This window comes from Cinclus cinclus, chromosome 1 (genome assembly GCF_963662255.1).
Source record: "Cinclus cinclus chromosome 1, bCinCin1.1, whole genome shotgun sequence".
NCBI lineage: Eukaryota > Metazoa > Chordata > Aves > Passeriformes > Cinclidae > Cinclus > Cinclus cinclus.
Genome location: NC_085046.1, coordinates 3,068,467 through 3,090,625, shown reverse-complemented (window position 1 = coordinate 3,090,625; position 22,159 = coordinate 3,068,467). Strand labels below are relative to the sequence as shown.

Here is a 22,159-nt window from a genome sequence, read left to right as displayed (position 1 = left end):
TTGGACATGACCGGCAGGCGAGAGAGAAGGAATTTGGATTCCCTTGGGAGGCCGTGGGGAGCGCGGCCGCTCGGAGCCAGCGCGGGCAGCGGGGCCGGAGCGCTCCCCGCGGCCACTGAGCCCCCGCGGGGATGCGGCATCGCCAGCACCGGGACGGAGCCCTGCTGCAATGGTGAGTCCTTCCTCCCCTGCTCCTCCCGGGGCATCCCCATCCCCCGAGCCCGGGGATGCCGCAGCCGCCGAGGCGAGAGGAGCCGCCGGCTCGGCAGCGAGTGACATCGATTTACCCGCTCGTCACCACGTCCTGGGAGCACTTCTTTAGGGGGGAATTGAGTGCTGGTTCCCCTGCCTTTGGCATGCGTCCTCCAGATAGATTTGGTTCTTCGCAAACAAATCAATCTCCCTTCGCTGGCGGTGACAGGTTGAGGCTCTCGGTATGGGAATCACGTCTGGTTTTAACACAATATGGCTGGTAAATAAAACCTGATTTCTAACAGCCCCGCCGCTGCTGTCGGCGTTCCAGAGCTCACGGCTCCCGATGCAGCTCTGCATCCTCACCTGCCGCAGAAACTCCGATTCACCCTTCAGGCAGCGCAGCAGGACTCGCTGGGTTTTGCTGTGGGGCAGTAGGGAGAAACTGCGGTTAGTGTGCCTTTGACCTCTGCTCGAGTGCCTCTGGGCACTTCTCCTTATCAGTGTCTGAACAGCTGGCACTGATAATAGCGCTTTCATGCCGAGCACATCTCCAGTCAGGGGGATGGCACGCAGGACAGGCTCTTTTCCGCTGGGCTCTGAATTTAGGATGTGAAGCGTTCAGGTATGTGTTGGAATCTGAGGAGTTTACAGCCAGGGAGAGAACGAGAATGCAACGATGCAGATTGCTGTGCAGAACTGGAAAATGCACGGGGGGGGGGGGGTGTGGAAAGAGATTTGATTAGTGGCACATTGGTGTTCATGGCTACATGATCATCCCATTTACACAGCAGCAGGTCTGGAAGAACTCCCTGGAAGTCAGTGGATTTCTTCTGCATCTGATCTGCAGGTAAACAGAATCTGGCCTTTAGCTTGAAGGATGTACTGGAGTAGCACTGGAGGTAGCTATAAGAAGAAGAAATTCTTAACTAAAGTGAGTAAGGCAGCAAAGTGACGTGATTCTTTCTCAGGGAATTATCAATTACCATCCGTCTGGTGCACGTTAATTACAGTGCAAGTGTTGCACTGGTACAGCAATATGTAACTGAAGCATCTTGATGGATTTTTTTTTTTTTTTATTTCATCTGTTGGAGTCAAAAACACAACAAATGGATTTGCACTTGCTGTTATTTGGGTACACAGCCCCCTCACTCTTCTGTCCAGCCTATGCAGAACTGGTCAGGTACAGCAGGGAAACGCTTCCGTGGCTAAACCAAGGGAATGTTTGATTACTGGAGGTTAGTGATAGCACTGAGGCAAACTCCTGAAAGTGCTCTTGGTGTAGCTGCAGAGAAAGAACGTGTTATACAAGCATCTCTTGTTGGCTAATGCTAAACACCCTGGAGCTGGCTTGGAAGAAGCTGTCCCGTAGGATGGGTAAGGCAACAACGGAATTTGGTGAATGAGGAATGCTGCTCAGGGCAATAAGGGGAGTTGGATTAAAGTTGATGTGTCTGCTTGTGTGTGGGTTGTGGTCTTCCACTTTTATTCCCACCTGTTTCTATGTGCTGTGGGCCAGGGTTGCTGCTTTGCTGTCATTCAGGACGGCTCCGATCGATGTTATTTTGTCCCGGGTATTTATCTCGGATATTGCAGAAGATTTCCTCTGTTATGTTCTCTCCAACCAAAGACTTGTGAATGGCTGGGAGGATAACCATGGGCACTGCACAGCCTTCAAGGTCAGGGGTGGGGGAGATTTTTGTGTGACAAATACACTTCTCTTTAAAAAGGCTTTGTGATCGCTCCTCGGCTTTAGCTTTTTGTCATCCCTGGGGGTCCCTGCAGGAGACTGGAGGGGTCAGTCCTCCCTCACTGTGGGTTTGAGATGTCTGCTGTTGGCACGGTGGTGCCACAGCCTCTCAGAGCTGCCCAGACCTGCTGCTGCTGCTGCTGGTGTTTGTGAAGCTCACAAACACAGGAACAGGAGCTCTGCTCCCTGCATCCCTGCATCTCTGCATCCCTGCTGGGATGCTACCAGGGAGAGAAAACCTGAGATTTCTGAGCTTGTGGGCTGTGCTGCTGAGCACAGTCTGACCTTTGTTCATCACGTCTCTCCTCCTTTGGCTGACTGAGACAGCATCCTGGAGATATTTTTTTTCCTGGGGTTGAGTTCCATATGTGTCTGTGCCTTTGCTAAGTTGAGCCCCGTGTCCCCGAGCTGATTCATTCCAATGTAGCAGATTTTGTTTGCCTTTCCTTCCTTCTGAGCACACTTAGTACAAACAGTCTAATTCCTAAATTAGCTCAGATTATCTTTTAATGAAACCAGAGTATCTGAGTTAAGAAGCACTGAGAAAAAGTGAACTCAGGGCAGGATCGTGCTGCAGCTCATGCCTGGTGGGGAAATCTGCAGAAATATCAGGTCTTGCAGTTAGTCCTGATTTAACAGAGAAATTGCTTATTTGCCACCATTCCCAGGAGAGGAAAACTGATCTGAGGATGTGGAAGTTGGTGGAGAATCTGATTTTTATTTCACCCCTTTCCTTGGCCCAGAGAGTGAAGCCGCAATATTTAAGTCAATGAGGGGAATTTTTTTGTTGGCTTGTGTTTCCTTGTTTCCATTTCCTCTGCTCCTGTCACGTCCAGCCAATCCCATACCATCTGTGCTTCGGCACACACTGCAGTCAACAGGAATTTGGAGTGAATTTTGCACATCAGGACAGAAGTGGAACAGCTCTGCTGAAGGGATGTAAATGCAGCAGTGAGTAACTCTCTCTTTTTTGCTATCCACAGCTTGAAAGTCATCTTTGCCGACAGTGTCTTGTCAGGGTGAGCTGTGGCACCACTCAAACAGGCTGCTCAGAGTATCCCTGAGGAGACTTTCCCAGTTCCCTTGGTGCTGAACTTGTTCTGTTCTTAGGGAATGCTTTGCATACAGAAAGGTGTTTGGTAGTTTTCCACAGCATTAACAAGTTCTAGAATTCCGGTGTCGGTCGTAGCTGCTGAAACGTTGTTAGGATTGTAATTGAGTGGGCACAAATATACGGGGAAAAAAGGCAGATTTTTTAAATTCTTTTTTTTTAAGAAGCTTTGCGGCAGAATGTACATACCTCACTCAATGACTTTGCTGGTGTTTTATCCTCTGACCACCTTTTAGTCTCTGAATTTATTATCTGTCTTAGGCTTGCACTTTCATCTGCACAAAGCAACCTAGGAATGAGTATAAAACTCGCTGGGCTGTTCCAGCCTTGTTTATGTAATTCACTGCAGCTCAGTGATTGTATCCCCCTGAACGCTCATCTCCGGAGTAGCCAGATTAATAATTTCAGGGTTGAACTTCTTAGGATAAGATAAATCATTCCATCTCCTAAAGAAAAGGTGGAAGCATCACCACACAGAGGATTTAAAGCCAGCGTGGCTGTTGTGCTAGGGAATATTTCCTTGGAAGGGGTCCTGCAGAAACACACAACTGCTCTGGTTCCAGGCTCCTGTTGAATACAAATTCTTCAATTTATCTACCCTGAAGACACCCTGGCAGCCTCATCCCTGCTCATTCAGGTGTCATATTTTACTCCTTGATAGAGAGCTACGATCTGAAATGGCTTTGATCTATTTAACTGCCATAGTTTTTCAAGAAAAAAAAAAAAAAAAAGAGTTTTTAAAGGTGGGAGAACTTCTGCTTGATGTCACTGTTAAAAAACCCAAACCACAACAAGCACTGAAATACCTAACAAATAACTCAATAATTCTAGTTTTTGTTAATGTAATTCATAATTCACTCTAAAACTGAGAGAAAAAGGGATGAATATGTGTATGGTCAAATTCTTCTTAATAATAATTATGGCAATAGCAATAATAATAATTTATTTTGTAACACATTGGGAGTATTGATGTCTAAGAGCTCCTTACTGAACATACATTAAATATCTGCCAGGTCTGTTTTCAGGTTTGTCCATCCAGTTTGAGGCATTTCACAAGAAATGTGCCTCAATCACAGTGGCTTTTGCACCCCATTAGAGACACTTGTGTCATGAGCTCAGGAGCAGCAAATGGAAGAATAATTATGGTCTGTTATCTATGATTTGTTGGTTTGCTAAATGGAGCTGAGGGTTAGGGCAGGAAAAGATGTTTTAATCTGTGTGGTGGGTTAATAGCCTGGATTTTTTATTTTTATTCATTTGTTCCTCAGGCAAGTTTTGTTACTTTCTGTCCCTGCAAGGGACAGTGCATTGTCCCACATGATTCTGCGAGGATTCTTATGAAAAAAAATAAAAAAGTGTTGAAGGGAAATGTGGCTGAATTAAGTTCCTGTTTTCTGGGGAGCAGAAACCAAGGATTTACCATTAGCTCCATCTCTGAGGAGCGGGGGATGTATTAATTCACTCATTCTCAAGAGGAACTTGTCCCCAAAGGATCCCCTAGCAGAACTGTTCTTTTCATGTGGAGGCTTTCTCACTCGGAAGCGTTTGGCTGCCTGGATGATGCTCATCTACTCTCTGGAAGCATCTGAAAACAAAATTCTCCCATCCAAGGCAATCACCCTAATTTATTGTATTAGGAATGAGCGGAGTGGTTCATCCCATCCTGGAGTGGGTCAGATGAATCACCCCACGGAGGTTCTTGCAGCAGCTGACTCAGGATACACATCCACCATCAGCCAGATGGAGCCTTCCATGGTATCTCAGAGGCATCCCCAGCAAGTGACATGCCTCTCTTTTCCCCATCCCTCTTTGGAGGGGAAGGCTGATGGTATTTTGCTAGCTCACAAATTTTGGTAGCCGTTAAGCTTTATGAAAAGCCCAAGTTTTATAAGTTTCATGAAAAGCCCAAGACTGCTGTGGTTGACCCCACATCTTCCTCATCTTCCTCACCCACATCTTCCCTTTATTCCATGAAGGGCAGACAGAGCTGCTGGAGAGTTCATGCCACATGTCCCAGACAATATCCTACCTATTTACTTTTCTTTTTCTTTTTAATTATTCATTGATTTTTGAGATCTGATAGGTATCCTTAGTGTATCTTTATCCAGTTACTCAGAGGGATTTGCCAGCTGAAGCTCAGATGTGACTTTGTGGATACGCCAGCACAGGGACACATCTAGGACAGTGACATGATTTTCTGCAGGCACACACAAGCTGGCTCTGCCTGTTCTCTGAGCCAGGCAGGAGCTGTGCAAAGCTCCAGATTCATCTGCTCTAACCTGGATGGGAATGGTTGCACTGGAAGTTGCACGGAGCTGGAGATGAATGCTGACCAGACCTCATTAGCTCAGGGTTGGCACCTTGTGAAATACATTTTGACCAGCTTGGAGCCCTTGTGCTCAGAACTGAGTGACCTAAAAGGCAGCTTTTTGCCATATATCAATAGCTCAGTAGTTTTTTATTTTAATGCTTTCACCCTCTGTCCTAAGCTAAAAATGTCTGCTGATAAATGGACTTAACTAACATCTTCCTCCCTCATTATGGCCTTTAAAATTATTTACTAAAACCAAATAATGCAAAAAAATGCAAACATTAACCTCTCAGAACACATTGATACATGGACTGGAGTTAAAGTTGTAGCAGTAAGAGATACATTTCTACACAACAGAAATAAATCATATATATTTGGAAAGAGAGTTTTAAATAGCTAAGATATCTTTAACTCTGAATTCCTTTTCCTGGAATGGAAAGACTTTATTAAATCACAACATTTCTGTTTCTGATCCTACTGTCACATTTTTGAAGTAGGTTTAGAGAAGGTGCTTTTTATTTCTACCATAAACATAAAATGGCACTGACGTGCTCATAAGTAAAAAGCATTTCCTTTTAAAACAAAATATTTGTAATAATGACATTTTACATGCATCTGCATTCTTAAATTGATGCAACTAGTACCAAAAGCCAAATATGAGCTTGGCCTAATTTGCATCAAAGATATTGGACAGGCAACAGAACTTTCTCTCTTGGCCAAGAAACAAATTCTATAAAGAAGCCAGCACAAGTGCATTATTTAAAGACCCAAGTTAAAGTTAGTGAAGTTACTCATTTCCTGTGTTTGAGAGAGCTGGATCTTTGGATTCCTTCCAGGAGTTTTGTGCTCTAACTTAGAATGCAGAGGAGATGAGAGAGCATCCAAAATACCGCAGATGCTTGAGCTCTTCATGACTAAGGCTGTGAATGTGTCACATCCAGCTGTCACTGAAGCCTTGGATGGCACAAGCCACGCTCATTCACTCGGGTTTCGTGGCTTTTGACAGCCTGGATGGGGTTTGTGTGCTGCTGAATGGGTCTGTGAGCCGAGCTGATTACGTACAGTGGGCAAACAGCTGGAACCAACTTCATTAGAGAATAGTTCTTGGTGGCTGCAGAGTGGAAAGCAAATATTAGCCATGTGGAAGTTGTTTCTCTGCATGATCCAAGCCTCTGGACGCTGCTCTGTATTCTCCAGCTTTTTGTTCTCTGGCTTGTTGCTCGTTCCACAGCTGGATGTAGCAATGACAGTCATGGGAAAGAGCCTTCACAGGCTTCTGAAGTCTGAATTTCACTCAGATGAGGAGAAGAAAAGCACATCACAGCCTTCTTAGTGCCTCCAGCAAGAGTATCACTGACAGATTTTCACCTCTAGTATTCAATACATTCCCTTTTCTCTGCATGGAACTTGCAGGTCCCTTTTGCCAAGATAATTTTTATGATGCTGACCCGAAATGGGATCCAGCTCTCAGATCAAGACACCTGAAGACAGGTTTTGAAGTGTCTGCCTGTATCCGAGTGCAGAAACTCCTGTTAAAATAAAAGGAGATTTAGGACATGATCCAGCCACTTAAACAGAGGTGTTAAGTGTCCTTGGAGATCCCCTGGGGTATCTGACATCCCTCTGAGATTCCTCAGTGTGATGTTTATCTACAGCACATCATTTCCCCTCTTCATGAGGGCAGGTTAAATATCCTGGGGTGTTGCTGCATCAAACACCAGCATTTCAGCTACTGATTCTGGCCTCTGGCCAGGGCCCAGTCAGTGTGGATAAATACAGTTATCTGCTATAGATTGAGCTCTTCAGCCTAAAATGTCTTCCATAAATACCACTGAAATGGTTTCACCTGCAGTCTGAGTCCTGACCTGGCTTTCTGATCCCTCCTCCTCTTCTCCTGTTGGTGTAGAATGAGACTGGTCAGATCTTGGCCTCAGTGCTCTTACCAAACACACAAAGACTTGCTTATTTTGAAATACTCTCATGAAGGGCTTGAAAATACCTTTTTTAATTTCTGTCTAGGATCACAGTTAAGATGGTAGGCCACAAAAAAAACAACAACAAAAAACAAAACAAAACCAAAACAACTACATTGTAGTTTTATCTATTTAGCTCCAAATCACTCCTGGAATTATTTTTTTGCGAGACAACCTCAAGACTGCATTTGACTTTCTCCAGATTCAGCTACCACTGACAGCTCCTGGATTTTGTTGCCCAGATTTCTCTCTTCTTCTAGGGTGAGAACTTCTGTATTCTTTGAATGTTTGTGATTCACCAGCTCCATTCTGGAATTTTTCCTTGAGACTCCTTTTCCCAGCTTCCTTGAGATGTATTCCATCTACACATAGTTTTTTTGCATTTTTAATGTGAAAGGACCTTTCTATCCAGGATCCAAAGTGCTGTTGTCTTTACTAGCAGGTTGTTCCAGTTTTTCCAAACTCTCCTCTTTGGAATGAACAATGTCAATTACACACTTTCTTTGCTGAAGGTTTGAGTGGTTTTTTTTGCTTTCATTTTTCTTGCATGTTCTCTGTCTCCAGAAAACACAGAGGTTGGTCTGAGGTGATTAAAGCAAAACATGGTGTATTTAGAGCAAAACTCTCCAAAGCACCAGGCTTTAATATTCTTCTGATAGACTCAGCATCTTCCAGGTCCTCTTGGGAAGTTTTATGTGCATCAGTTTGGAAGACCTCTCATGAAACTCTCCCTGAAAGAAAAATGGATTTTTATCTTTCCAGGATCCACCTGGAAAAGTAAGTCTGACATCTTCCTAGCAGAAATAAAAATGGTTTCTCCAAACCAAAAGTCTCCCTTTTGACATGGTCTTGATTTAATATTTTTTATCCTGATGGATCATTGCCTCTTGCTTTCCTTCCCATTGTCCCTACTGAATTAGAACAAGGACATAATTTAGTTACTCTGTTATTCCCAAAGAGCTTCTGAGGCAGACCTCAATAAATAGATTATGCATATTTTCATGTACACTGCATTATGCAGTACCATGGGTGTGACCCTTTGCCAAATCCATTCACAGCCAGAAGAAATTTAGTGTGTGAAATGCCATGAAAAATATGGGTACAAAACCAACAACATGATAGCTCAAACAGATCACTTATATCAGACAATTTAGAACTCACAGATATTTTCTAAAAGGGTGAGAAAGAAGTTCACCTGAACATTAACATGCAGTTCATTTCTTCACTGACTGCAGAAGCTCTAACCTGATATTCTGCTTAATGAACTGACAGACTATTCCAAAATGAATGTCATTCACTGAAATGTCGAAGTTTAAAAATGCTTTAGTATAAACCAGGGGTTGTCTGAATTTTTCTGGCAATCAAATATAATTTTATGTAATTTCCTTTTTGCTTCTTTAATAACTACTTGCTCGAAAATACAACATTTTTATGTGTGCAGATGGAGATAAATGGTGTTTATTATATGTGGTCTTTACAAAAACGAAACTTGTGGAATCCAGATTTCAGTTCTTTTGATCCTAAATCAGGTTTCTAAAATAATTCATTGGATTGGGCATCCTTTTTACCTTCATTAGCTATGGGTCAATACTGGGTAGTGAGTGCTGTGGAAGAGGCTGGTAAGCCAGATATGATGATCTGAAAAAAGAGAAGTTAACAGATCTCCCCATTCCATGTAGACTGGCCAGACAGGAAGGATATACAGGCATGTCTGAGTGCATGGCCAGGATAATCCATATCACCCTCTTCAGCAGCATGTTCAGACTGGCATTTTAGAAATCAGCTCTGAGAGCTCTCACCTAAAATATTACAGCTTCTGATTCACAGGCTGGTTTCAACATGCCAAGTTTTTCTGTACTTGTGCCACGTCCTTGCCATTTCTAAAATGCATCCCTGTAATGTGCTACTGCTGCTGTGTGAATGAAAAATCACCACCTTTAGTGCCTTTGTGTTTGCATTTAGCCTGAAATGGGCAGACGATCAGACCAAAAAGCAAGACCTGTATTTATGTTTTTAGTGCATTTTTATCAGGAATGGCAGAGATAGAGAAGACAGACTTGAGCATGGCTGAACCTACCTTGTTCTTTCACATCTCTGCAACTGCCCTTAACATAGAATCAGAGAATCAATCGTAGAACCAGCGAATCATGGAGTGGTTTGGGTTGGAAGGGACCTCAAAGCCCATCCAGTCCCACCCCTGCCATGGGCAGGGAAAATTTCCACTGTCCCATGCTGCTCCAAGCCATGTCCAAACTGGCCTTGGGCACTTCCAGAGAAGAGGAATCCACAACTTCTCTGGGCAACCTGCTCCAGTGTCCCACCATCCTCTGAGTAAAGGAGGCAGCAATCTCCAAGAATTTCTTAACCTCTTAGAGAAAATAATAATTTCCATCTTTCCTCAAAATGCATCTCAGGACTTCGCTTCCTTTGCTGCTGGAGCAACACAGATGTTGTCCCAACATCTTCCTGCCTTTGTTTCCAGCCCTTCCAAACATTGTATTGATCTTTGTGGCAACTTTTTCTCCTCTAAGTAGAAGAAGGCTAAGGAAAATCACCAATGTAAGGGAATATGAAGAAAGAAAAAATTACTAGTTTGCTCTAAATTGGGCAGGTAGTATTGACACCATCTGAAGCTGGACTTAGCCTTCAAAAAAGTTCTCATCTCTAAGAAAGATGTAAACGCCTCCACTCTCAGCAAAAGGAACCACAGTGATTTGCCAGTCCATTTAATAATCAAATGTGCAAAGGAGTAAAACAATGCACATTCCTCCAAGCACTCTCCACTCCCCTCTGTGCTGTTATCATTCTCTGCCCTTCTTTGCTGTGTTCCCTCTTTGTCCAGTTGAGATTCAGGCTGTTTTTACCATGACTTCAGCCAACATCACCATGAGCTCCGTGCCTGGAAGCTCTATATTTTCAAGCCTGGATTTATAAAATGTTCTATAGGATCCCACACTTTATTCTTTATTGCCTCTCTCAGCAGACTGCTTCCTTCAGTGACCCATGAATCACAATACAAAGCAGGAGAAACACAGTGTGACCTAAACCCTTCTCCACCTTTTGTTTTGAGTTTTCACCTCTGAGTTTCTTGTCAGCAGCTTAGGAAGAGCTCCAACTCAATGCTGTGCAATGAGCTCAGGGAAGGAACCCATGTTATTAATGTCAGCAGTGCTGAAACGTTTTTCAGGTATATTCATCCTGCTTGTTGCAACTTGGCCTTTAAACAATACCATGGGATAAACGAGACATGACCCCAAGTTCTTAATACATCTCTTAGCAAATATTCTACTGACGTTCTTTGAATTCTTTTAAAATAAACCATCTGGACAAGTTGGTTTAAGTACTGAAACTTTTTTGTTCATTTGGGGATTTACTTAATGTGTTGCTTCAGTAGCAATGAAATTCCACTGCAAAATCACAACACCCTGCATGAAACACCTGGAGAACTACACTTTGAGCAAATTTCTACAATATATCATTGTCATGGAATCATAGAATGCTTTGGGTTTGAAGAGACCTTGAAGATCATCTCCTTCCACCTCCTGCCATGGCAGACACATCTCCCACTATCCCAGGGTGCTCCAAGCCCTATCCAGCCTGGCCTTGGACACTTCCAGGGATGGGACATCCACAACTTCTTGAGGAAACCTGTTGCAGCACCTCACCACCCTCAAGGGACCAAGGTCTTCCTGATATCCAATCTAAACCTGCTTTCATTCTGTTTAAATCGTTCCCCCTTGTCCTAGCACTATGTGCCCTTGTAAATGGACTCTCTCCATCACATCTACATAAATATAAATTTCTACACTATATCTACAGAGCATGAGAATACATAGTTCAATTAACTTCTTTTTAACAAAGCAAAAATTTTAAATAAATCATTATCACAAGATGTCTTGTGCAGCACAATAGCTTCTCCCTCCCCACTCCACCTCCACCACCGTCCATTAGAGAAGTCTGGGATGACTTGGTTATCTATAAACATCCATAAAGTACATGTCTGCAACTACTGGAGGAAAATCTACTTTGATTTGTAAGACACTCTCTTAACTCCCCTTATGGATTTACAGAACAAAGACTTTACATGTCAAGGATGGGACATAGGGTTAATAGTTTTAAAGTAAAAAAAAAAAACATCAATATATTTCCTTCATAGGTTTATAGACTTTAAAAGCAAATACTTACTCTTCTCCCAAAGGATTTCTCAAAGTGTCACTGTCATTATCCTAAATTGGTAGTTAAGGAATTATCTGAGGAAAACTCACGTCAGAGTTCTTGTGTGCTCAGACAGGCACAGACTTGTTGTCAAACATTTTTCAATTGCTTGGCTTTTGCATTTGTACCTTTTTTATCTCCACTCTGCACAGTGACAGAAATTTCTGTTGTCTTTTCGAGATGAAATGAATCTCCCTAGATGAGGAGAAACTGTTTTCATTAAGATCTCTTCAGCAGAGGTGCATTTGCTTGACAGCACTGACATGAATACCAATGAGACTGGAAATGGTGAGGAAGGCAGATAATCATTAACAGGGCTCTGATGGGAGGGAAGCAGCCAGAACCTGCAGTAGCCTGGGAGAATCTGATCTCCAAACTCTCTGTGCAATATCTAGAAGGTATTTAACATATGGAGGCAAATAGGAATTGCAAACGTTGTGGCCCTGAGAGCATTTCCAGAGGCAGTTGGGATGAGGCTGCTCTGGTTGGTGGTGAAGCAGTTTGGCAGAGTGGGCAAGAGTGATGGCACAGACATTACTTGACCTTAAGGCCAAGGAAGGTTCCAAACCTGATGTGTTTCACATTGTAGTTACAATATTAAAGCCATTTTCTTTCCCATGCTATGAAACCACCACTCCTTGAGCTCCCTCTTGTTCACAAAGAGGTAGCTGAGAAATCACTTCTGATCCAAAGGTGGGTGATGAGTTTAACATAAAAGCAAAGGCTCCTTGCTGGCTGCACAGAGAGATTTTTCCCCTGGCAGGGGATTGCTCTGTGGTTATTGATTTGTTGCCACTGACAGATGGATTCTCTGTGCTCCAGCTGCTGGCTCGGACAGAACAGCTTTGCTTTTAGACCTTTTAAGCACTTTTGGTCCACATAGCTCAGAAATGAGCGTTAAAGAGAGCCAGATTATTCTTTTAGACAACGAGAAGGGGAATAGAAGACTAGAGAATGCAAGAAGATAAGGCCACACTAGAAATAAACTTGTCTTCAAAGACATGTTCTGGTTCTTGGATAAAAGTGTTTGAGTCCTCCAAAGAGCCTTAGGAAGTCAGATCTGACATGGACACCTGTCCATGGTAACAAGAAATCATTTTCAAGTCTTAAATGCTCTGAAATGATTTTATATTAGTGAAGCCTTTACACAGATTCTATTTAGCCACTTTTCTTTAAGTCTTGGCTTAGTCGCCAGGAATTAAAAAAAAAAAAAAATCTGTTCCTCAGTTACTGCCTGTTCTGTGCTGTCTCTTTTCAATTAATTTAGCCACTATTTGCTCCTAAGTCTGCAGCAGAACTGGTGACAGGGAATATCTGCTCCGTGTGCTCCTGTTTAAATGTATTTCAGCAGAACAGGTTATCAAGCTTTTTGGGATATAAGGGACCCTACAACTCAAGAAAACATGGGCTTGGCTCATGCTGGCAAATCGAACACTACCAGGAAACATCCTAAACTCCAGTAATTTGGTCACTAAACCATTATTCAATTATTGTTAAATTAATGATAAATAATTTGCATGTTGAATGGGTTTGCATGTCAGCTGAGATTCTTTACAGTGCCTGGGCTCAAATCAGAGATGATCCAATCTTGTACATCATTCCCAACAGGCAGCGTGCAGATGGCCACTCTGTTTGAAGGACTGAAGAGGTTAAACAATTTCTACAAACCCGTCTGCCTCAATCCAAACCCGGCACACATCTCAGTCACTGTATGTGTGTGTATGTGGGGGGGGGGGGGGTGTGAAGTGTGGCTGAAAAAACACCACAAATCAACAGACAGAAAAAAAATTTGCCTTGTGCCTCCCACACTCCCCAGCTCGTGTGCTATTCTAGCTCTCCTGGCAGTGCTGTTGGATTGCAGAAGTATCTTAAGGCAAAATCCCTGAGTTTAGTCATGACTCTGTGCTTTGATATTGCGTGTCGTGGCAAGTATGGATTATGGCTTTTCTGGAGCATCAGAGTTCAAACCCTGCATGAAGTGAGACCTCGGCTGAGACAGGGCAGGAGAGATCTCCCTTGGTGGACAGACCTGATGTGCTAGAGACTTGGGAAGTGTGCTGGAAGAGAGAGTTGGCTGCACATCAAACAGCCTGTGTACTCAACTTGCAGATTCCTGGGAAGTTGTTTCCTTAGTGACAATAACAGCAAGAGCAATTTTAGAGCATTTTCTTCATGTCTGTTTTTAGTGCTTTAGAGATGTTCAGGAGTCAGAGTACAACTGGCACTTTTCTTCAGAAGGGTTGTTTTTTTACTGGGTTGTCTTTCTTTTCTCTTTTTGTAGCTCACATTGACATATTAGAATTTTTGTTTATCATGTCTCAAAACTGTTGGCATTTTTAAATCCACAGACACCCTGGGAGCTGAAGGAACAGATCTTGTAGGATTTTTAATGTGTCCAGCAAATGATAGCAAGCTGGGAGGTTTTTCCTGTGACATCTGTGCTGGGGGGTGTGGAGGGTGGACGCTCCTTAAAGCCAATCCCACTGCCATGGAAGGGACTCACCAAGCCCCAAAACTAAGCTTGTAAAAGGAAAAATTAAAGATGTAGGGGAAAAAAAAACAAAACAACACAAAATCATGCTTAAGTTACAAATCTTGACAAAAGTCATCAACCTTTATATTTGTCAACATTCACAGCAGATTTTGAAAAAAAAATATTTGTAATGTCATCTGGGGATGGAGGGAAGAAAATATAATAGAATCCTAGAATGGTTTGGTTTGAAAGGGATATTAAAGTGCATCTCATTCCAACCCCCTGCCATGGCCAGGGTCTTCTCCCATATCCCACTGTCTCCAAGCTCTGTCCAACCTGCCCTTGGACACTTGTAGGGATGGGATATCCTTGCAAGAGAATGACCTGGAATTAGCTGGACAATGTGACTGTGGTAGCAATAAGACCAATTCTTTATTCTTTTCTGAACAAACCATGCAGGGTGAACGCCACTCTTCATCCTGGCAATTAAAGACCCTAAGCACACTCATAGGAATTTGGTTTTGGTTTCCAAGAAAACAAGGCTGCCTGAAACCCTCATGAAAATAAACAATCTGCAAGTTGGGAGAACCTTTGGAGGTCACAATGTGTTGTGAAACTGAGGCGGAACATGGAAAAAAAAAAACAAAACCACAAACTCTATTATTTCTGAATTAGGAGGGCAGTTGGTACAGGCTTCATCTTTAAGCAAAGAGACCAAAGAGTGACTGAAGTCAAAATATGATTCATGCCACGGAGGTGTCAGGCTCTTTTATTAACAGCAGAAAGAGACTAAAATATCTCTGCTTATAATTTAAACACTAATAATTAACTGGGAAGAACTCTTTGTCCAGGAGCAGTACAGTCAATTCACTAACACTACATGATTCTTTCTTTGTTCAGGCATCATGTAATTCTCAATAAATTTCAATGTCATGAGCAACTTTGTTTTTTCCCTTCCTCAGTCAGGGCATAAAGATTAGAACATCGTGTGTGTGCATTTCCAAATCTGCTTTTAAATTCTGTTTGATTCTTGGACAGTAATTCTTGAATAAATTATGAATTGCTAGAAATTAAATCAGGATGAATCATATGACATGGTCCAATATGGAAAAATAATTGAAAAAAATAGAAATTAAAATATATATCCACTTAAAATATTCCTGAAGTACCTTCCCTAGTTAATAATAATAAAAATAATAGTTCCAAACTCTGTCTCCCAACTCAGTTATCATCAACTTTTTTCAGGGTGGGAAAAAAACAAAGATAAAAGTGCAAATGACAAATAGAAATAGCATTTATGATTAAATATAGATTGTCCATTTGCTATGTTAACACTTTAATTTGGATCATTAATTTAAATGGAGATTCCTAGTAGCAAAGCAGCAAGGTTAATTAAGTTCTAAGTTCTGCTTTGGATGGCTTGTGGTGCCTACATTTCACACCAGTGCTTTGGAGCCAAATTTCAGTCTCTCTTGAGAACTGTTCCTTGCTGTTATGTAACCACTTCTTTTTCAGTATCTCACCATTATTAAGTGGTTCCAGCCTAGACTTGAAACTTTATCCCTTCATCAAAAACCTGATCAGGTTTGACTCAGCTCTGCAATGCGTGGATGATAAAATCTGAGATCACAAACTGTGCACTGCATGTGTATTTTACATTCAACCACTCAATAGTATGTGAGAAAATGAAAGTGATTTTTCTAGCTGCAGCCTTCCGGGCTCTTTTCATGGGTGAATCTATTAGAGCAGAATACCAAATTAGGAATTAAAAGATTTACTAGGTTAAAGCAGAGAAATCCCATATGGGATGCAAAATGTTATGTTGGTTATGTACTGGGGAGGGGGGAAGCAAGGAGGGGTGGAAACAAGTAGCACAACAAGAGTTGAACAAATTAAACTGACAGGGCACCATTTACTGAGCATGATGCAAACACATTGATTAAATGGCAAATTAAAGAGCAGGAGAATTTGTTGCATATTTTATCACTGGAAAATGTTTCCAGTCAGAAAATTAGAATATATGCATTTTGAAGACCCAGCTTCACCTGCTCTGTCAAGAATGACAAATTGAATCTGCTGTTTGAGAGTTAAAATCATAAACATCGAGAGTAAGAAATAGCACATACAAGAAAAAGGGGGGAAAACCCCATAGGATCACAGGACAACCTTGGGTCCATGAGTTTGGAAGTGTGGAGTCCATGCAGTTCTTTTGGAGCCCTGCAGCTCCCTGAAGATATCAGAACCTCCAGCCAGCTCCACCATCTCATAATCACCTCTTGAATCTCCCTGCTGAGCCCCTGAGGAGTGCCCTGACCTGATTGTATCTCCTTGGTTGGCAAAGCTTCATTTTTTCATGGAATCACAAAATCACTGAATCACAGAACGTTTTGGGTTGGAAGGGACCTTAGAGTGAGTCCACTTCCCACCCCTGCCATGGGCAGGGACACCTTCCACTATCCCAGGCTGTTCCAAGCCCCTTCCAAGCTGGCCTTGGGCACTTCCAGGGATCCAGAGGCAGCCACAGCTGCTCTGGGCACCCTGTGCCGGGGTCTCACCACCCTCTGAGTAAAGAATTTCTTCCTAATATCCAATCTAAATCAACCCCATGTTCAAGCCAATTCACCTGGATTAAGTTGGGTCAGGCAGTGATCCTACAAGGATCTTGATGTGGGCAGGGAGCAGTGTAGCACAGATTGGTGTCTCCAGGCTGACTGGGGAATGTCCTTCCCAGCACGGCCAGAGCTGGGGACAGGCATGTCTGTAGCCTCCTTGAAGTGTTTGAAACATCCCTATGGGATTTGTACCCAGTGGTGGACACCTCATTTCTACAGAGAGTCAGCAAAAGGAAAGAATTCATATCTTCTAATGAAAAAAAGAAAAAAAAATCAATTTCCTCTCAGCTAATGCAAATATATACCATTAACTTTAAAATAATTGAAAAGAAAAATACCTTCAAAGAGTAGAAAAAGAGAATTTGGTGTTATTCCCTGTGCTGGTGATCAGAGGAGGTACAGCTGGTACTCGGAGCTAAATCAATTCTGTGTGTATCTGTAAAGTTGAGGTTACCTTAATGTGGAGTACTCGATGTCCTCCTTTCTCACTCAAGGCACTCTGCAGAAGTTGCTGCTTTTTGCTGCAGAGATGAAGATTGCCTTGAGGAGGTCTCTACAAGTGGGAGCAAACTGGAGTGTTTGGTTTTCTTTGGGAAACACATTGAAAAGGCAGGAGAAAGAGAAAAACACAATAATTTCTGTTTTAGAGAGATGCTAATCATGGCCTTTTGGACTGGAGCTGGATGACTGTCACTAAATAATTATTAGGTTTTATTCACTTGCTTATTTATGACCTGTAAGCCCTAATGTCCTGGTTTGGGTTTGGGATTTGCTTATTAGTTTGTTTTGCTTTTTGGAAGGGTCGTTTTCATGTTATCCTACATTATTTTGATTTAAAAACTGTCATTATTTTCATTATTGACTTGAAGATAACACAGAATATGACACTTTTTTGCAGAACATGAGCCAGGATTATTTTTATAGAACCTGTGATTATTGTCCATCAAGGCGGATTTTGTGAACAATTAGAGTCAAGCAGTGCTGGATAGAATTAAACAATCCACAAGACATTTAAACCCACGCCACGTCATTTTGGTTTCATCTGAGTGGGAGACATACACACAACCAAAATGTGCAAGATAGTACTGGAAAAATTATTCTCTGCCTCACGCAGCGTTTCCATTTTATGGCTGTTTCTGAATAAAACAATCTTCAATAAAATACCCAGTTCTCTGGACATGTCTAATGGCAGCCAAGCTGTGCCCTGGAGAATCCTCTGTGCTTCATCCTATCCAGACTCCAGCACAAAATTTATTCTTTTTGTCCAAAACAGGCTCCCACTGTGCTGACTCCAGGTTATCACACATTTTGTTTTATTTGCTGAGAGAAGATCATTCTCTTCTTTTCCTTTCTGTGTCCCTACCCTGCTTTCCCCAGTGAGTTACATGTTTCAGAAAAAACACACAAACTCATCCCATGCCTCATTTGCTGCAGCTGGCAACAAACTCCAGGGACAGAAGTGAACTCTGGGATGTGAGGGAGGAAATATCATAAAATGCAGATTCACCTTTTGTACTGCATGTGGAGGATTTGGTTAGGGTTTGTTCCTTGTGGGGTAGGGATTTTTGGTTTTTCTTTGTGTTTTTTTTTTATTATTATTATTATTTTGGTGTTTTTGTTTTCTGTTGGTTGGTTGGTTGGTTTTGGAGGTTATATTTGAGTGGTGCCTTCAAAGAAAAGCTGGTCTTTGGTGCAGAATACATTCCTGGGGAGCAACAACGAAAGACTGAGATGCCAGTTCACCAGACTGGCCTGAGCCAGAAAGTGTTGTGGAGATAATTCAAAGTTATTCTGTGATACCAGTACCTCATTCCAAGGATTGCTTCCATGTATAAGCACAAGGATATTTCCAAGGTCAGCCAAAGCACAGATAAACCATTACAATTTGCCCTAGGTTTTTTCCAGCTGACTCTCACATGACATTGATGGTTTCCCCTCTCTTTTCTTGTCCTGGTCCACCTTTGTTCTTCTCTTTAATCCTCTATTTGGATGAGGAATCCAAGGAGGCCACCTGAATGTAGCTCTGTGCCATCTGCAGCCATTAGGTTCATCAATAATGCAGCCTGCAGAAATGAGGACTTTGGGACAGTTGGATTCCTTGTCTGAATAAATTGAATCCCTTGGAGGCTGCTGAAGTGGATCTCCCAGTGCTGGAGATTCAATGAAGCTTTCTCTTTTTTAGGTTACTTTCCTTTATATTGAATATTAGGAAGTGTTATGATCATTTTCAAAAGTTTTTAATCAAATTCTGACCAGGGTGAGCAGATCCTGTGTTTCCATGAGAAACCAGCCTGGGGAATTGTCCCTGTCTACAGCACTGTTCTTGTAGCTATTCCAAGTGGTTAAAGGAAACCCGTTCCACAGAGTACCCAAGGAAATAGGGGAATAATGGAGAACTGATAAATTATACACCATTATGAAACTGTGAGATCATTGGCCAAAATCCTCTCTGTCCTAAAGAGTTTCTAAAGGATCAGACCTTCATTACCTGATGTGCTTGAAGGGTACATGATGATGACCACGTTTTTTCAGTGCCATTTCAGCTGACTTAAAAAAACATATTAAGCTCAAGGTGGGTGCAAGTGAAGACTTGAACAGAATTTTCCAGAACTTGATCTGATGTGAGGAAAGTAAAGGGAGGGTGTTGGAGCAACAAGAAAAAAAAAATGTTGCTAAACACATTTTTTTACCTTTATTTGCTGCCCTCTATAAGATGCTAGTCATCAGCTGAGTGTCGCTTTGGCAGCTTTTAATGTTTGGACTGCATCTTTTAATGCTGCTTCTCAAATGCTTCTCTTTCCCTCCTGATAAAAAATATAGATAAATAAGATGTAATTAATCTGTTGCTTTGAAATACGTAATTTAGGATAATATAACATAGGCTGTGAACTCTATGGGATGTGCTGACTGTATCTCAGGGACTATACAAGGAATCTGTGGAAATTATTTTGGGTTTAGAGGTACACATTTAAATGAGATGACTCTCACCCAGGGCTCTGAAGGATCCCCCCCCATGAGGAGAGAGGCATTTTCACTGTGTCTTTGAGACATGAGTCAACCTATTTCAAACTGAGCAGTGGGCACGTGGGAGAAGAGGGGATTTCAGCTTGACTGGATTTACGTGTTTATATCCTGGGTTTTACTGGGATGCATGACGATAGAATGACAAAGCCATCCAGTGGAAAGGAATAGCACTGTGATTGTTTTCTGGGCCACTAGGGATATTCCAGTTCCACGTGACACCAAAAGGAAAATGTGAATCATAGCAAGTTGGGTTGCGTCTGATCCAATGACCATCCTGTCAATTTATAAACTTCATCATCTGACAGCTTGATATCTATAATCAGGATTTCCAGCTTTCACTTCAACAGACACATCCAAGAGAGGAAAGATATCCATTTTTTAAGTTTCCACTGTCTCCTGTGCACACAGGATCTGTAGATAAAATTGCTGCTCTAACAGCTTGAAATTTGACAGAATTATAAACAATGCTGTAATCGATACAACTGACATCTTCTAGTTGTGCTTTGATGAATTTCTTCTGAGGTTTTTTTGACACCTCTAGATTTGGCAAAATAAAAGAACACATCATTTATTGGCCAATGAGTTCTGCATGTAGCTGTATGTCTGTGTGCGTGTGTGTTCGTATGAAATTGTTTTGGGCCTGCATTGCTCTGACCTTCCCAGGTATTCCCTTAGGGCCATGTTCTGCCACCCTACAGAGCACCGTAGGGCCAGCTCATCCCCTAGAGCTCTCATATGGAGATCCATGAGCAGATAATGAAGATGAATATAGAGACAGTCTTAATCACTGGTTGAAAAGATGATTATTACATGGGAATTAATCACTTCCATTAATTTACATTTGCCCTTTTTTTTCCTAGAAGTGGTAAAGTTACTTTATTCATAGTAATAGCGAAGTGGTGGGGTATGAATAAAGCTGAATATTTACATTATCTAAAAGGAGGAAGGAAGGAAGGAAGGAAGGAAGGAAGGAAGGAAGTAAGGAAGGAAGGAAGGAAGGAAGGAAGGAAGGAAGGAAGGAAGGAAGGAAGGAAGGGTGCCAGGGAGGGAGGAAAGAAAGAGAAAAAAAGAAAAAGAAAAAGAAAAAGAAAAAGAAAAAGAAAAAGAAAAAGAAAAAGAAAAAGAAAAAGAAAAAGAAAAAGAAAAAGAAAAAGAAAAAGAAAAAGAAAAAGAAAAAGAAAAAAAAGAAAAAAAATTCTTTTTCTCTAGACTCTTTTCTCTAAGAAATATTTTCTCTAGACACATTTCTTTCTGTCAGGCTATGACTGCCTTTTGTGTCAGAGCTTTTAGAATCATTGAATCTTTTAGGCTGGCAAAGACCTCCAAGATCATCGAGTCCAACCATTAACTCAGCATCACCAGGTTCATCACTAAACCCTGTCCTCAAGTGCCACATCCATATGCCCTTGAAACGCCTCCAGGGATACATTTTTCCTCATGAAAGTTTTCCTCATGGCAGAGACATGAGTTTACTCGCTGCTTTAAGGGGAAAGGTGGGCTCCAGCTCTGAATCAGAGCCATGTGGCTGAGAATCTGTGTCTACAAACACTGCAGTGTCTTGATGTGTCAGAGAAATGGGTTTACAAAGTATTCACATTATATGGACCCTTCTCAAAATTCTAAGTTTATTTTTACTTTCCTCCTCTCTCTGGAAGGCACTTTCAGATCTTTTTCCTGCTGATGGTCCAAAGCTTTTTTCTGATTCCGAGTTTAACCTTTTGACCCAACACTGACTTTGATTTCAGTCGCTTTTCTTCCTCTTTAATTTGGTGGTTCTGCTGTTCTCAGAGCTGTGTCTATTCCACACAGGCTCTCCTGAGCTAATCAAACTGATTTTGTGCTTTATTACCCCTCTGTTTGCCAAGATGAGTAGCACATTGTCTGGGAGCAAGGCAAAGCCATGTGCTGCTGAGGACAATTACTTGCCTTGCATTCACTGTGGAAGCAGCTGAGAGAAGCCAGCGTGGATAGAGATGGTTCCCTTTCAGACAGCCAGATTTATGTGCCTCGGATTCCATCCCTGGTGTTGCAAGAACACGTGCTGTGGAAGGTCCTAATAATGTCCAAAGGTAATGAGTTTATTAAGCACAATATGGGACACAGCTGGGAGCCCAGGCTGTCAGAAATGCAATAGGAAAGGAGGACAATAGGAAATGTGCAGGGAAAAAAAATTAGTTTCCAAATACTCATGCAGTATCTTAGCCTTAGCTTTCAATCTAGTAGAGTAGTAGAGAAGAATGAAACTGTCAAAAAAAAAAAAAAAAAAAGGAATTTTCACCTCCCCAGGAACTGAAGAGACAGGACTGTAGCCCCAGGCCTGCTCTGGGATACATTCCTTGACAATATTTTCTTGGGGAATCACAATAGTAGAGGTATCATTTTTCTCTACCCAGTGAAAAGTTGGGAAACACATTCTATCTATCATCTATCTATCTATCTATCTATCTATCTATCTATCTATCTATCTATCTATCCATCCATCCATCCATCCATCCATC

At 42.0% G+C, this 22,159-nt stretch overlaps 1 protein-coding gene across 1 annotated transcript in view; it reads left to right on the top strand.

Moving 5' to 3' along the window:
* Positions 1–227: 227 nt before the first annotated feature.
* The window catches only part of ADCYAP1R1 (ADCYAP receptor type I), a 133,708-nt gene continuing 111,776 nt past the window's right edge, over positions 228–22,159 (top strand). Inside the window, 2 exon segments of the mRNA XM_062505264.1 lie at positions 228–414; positions 498–642. Of these exon segments, the coding sequence (XP_062361248.1) occupies positions 228–414; positions 498–642 (332 nt within the window).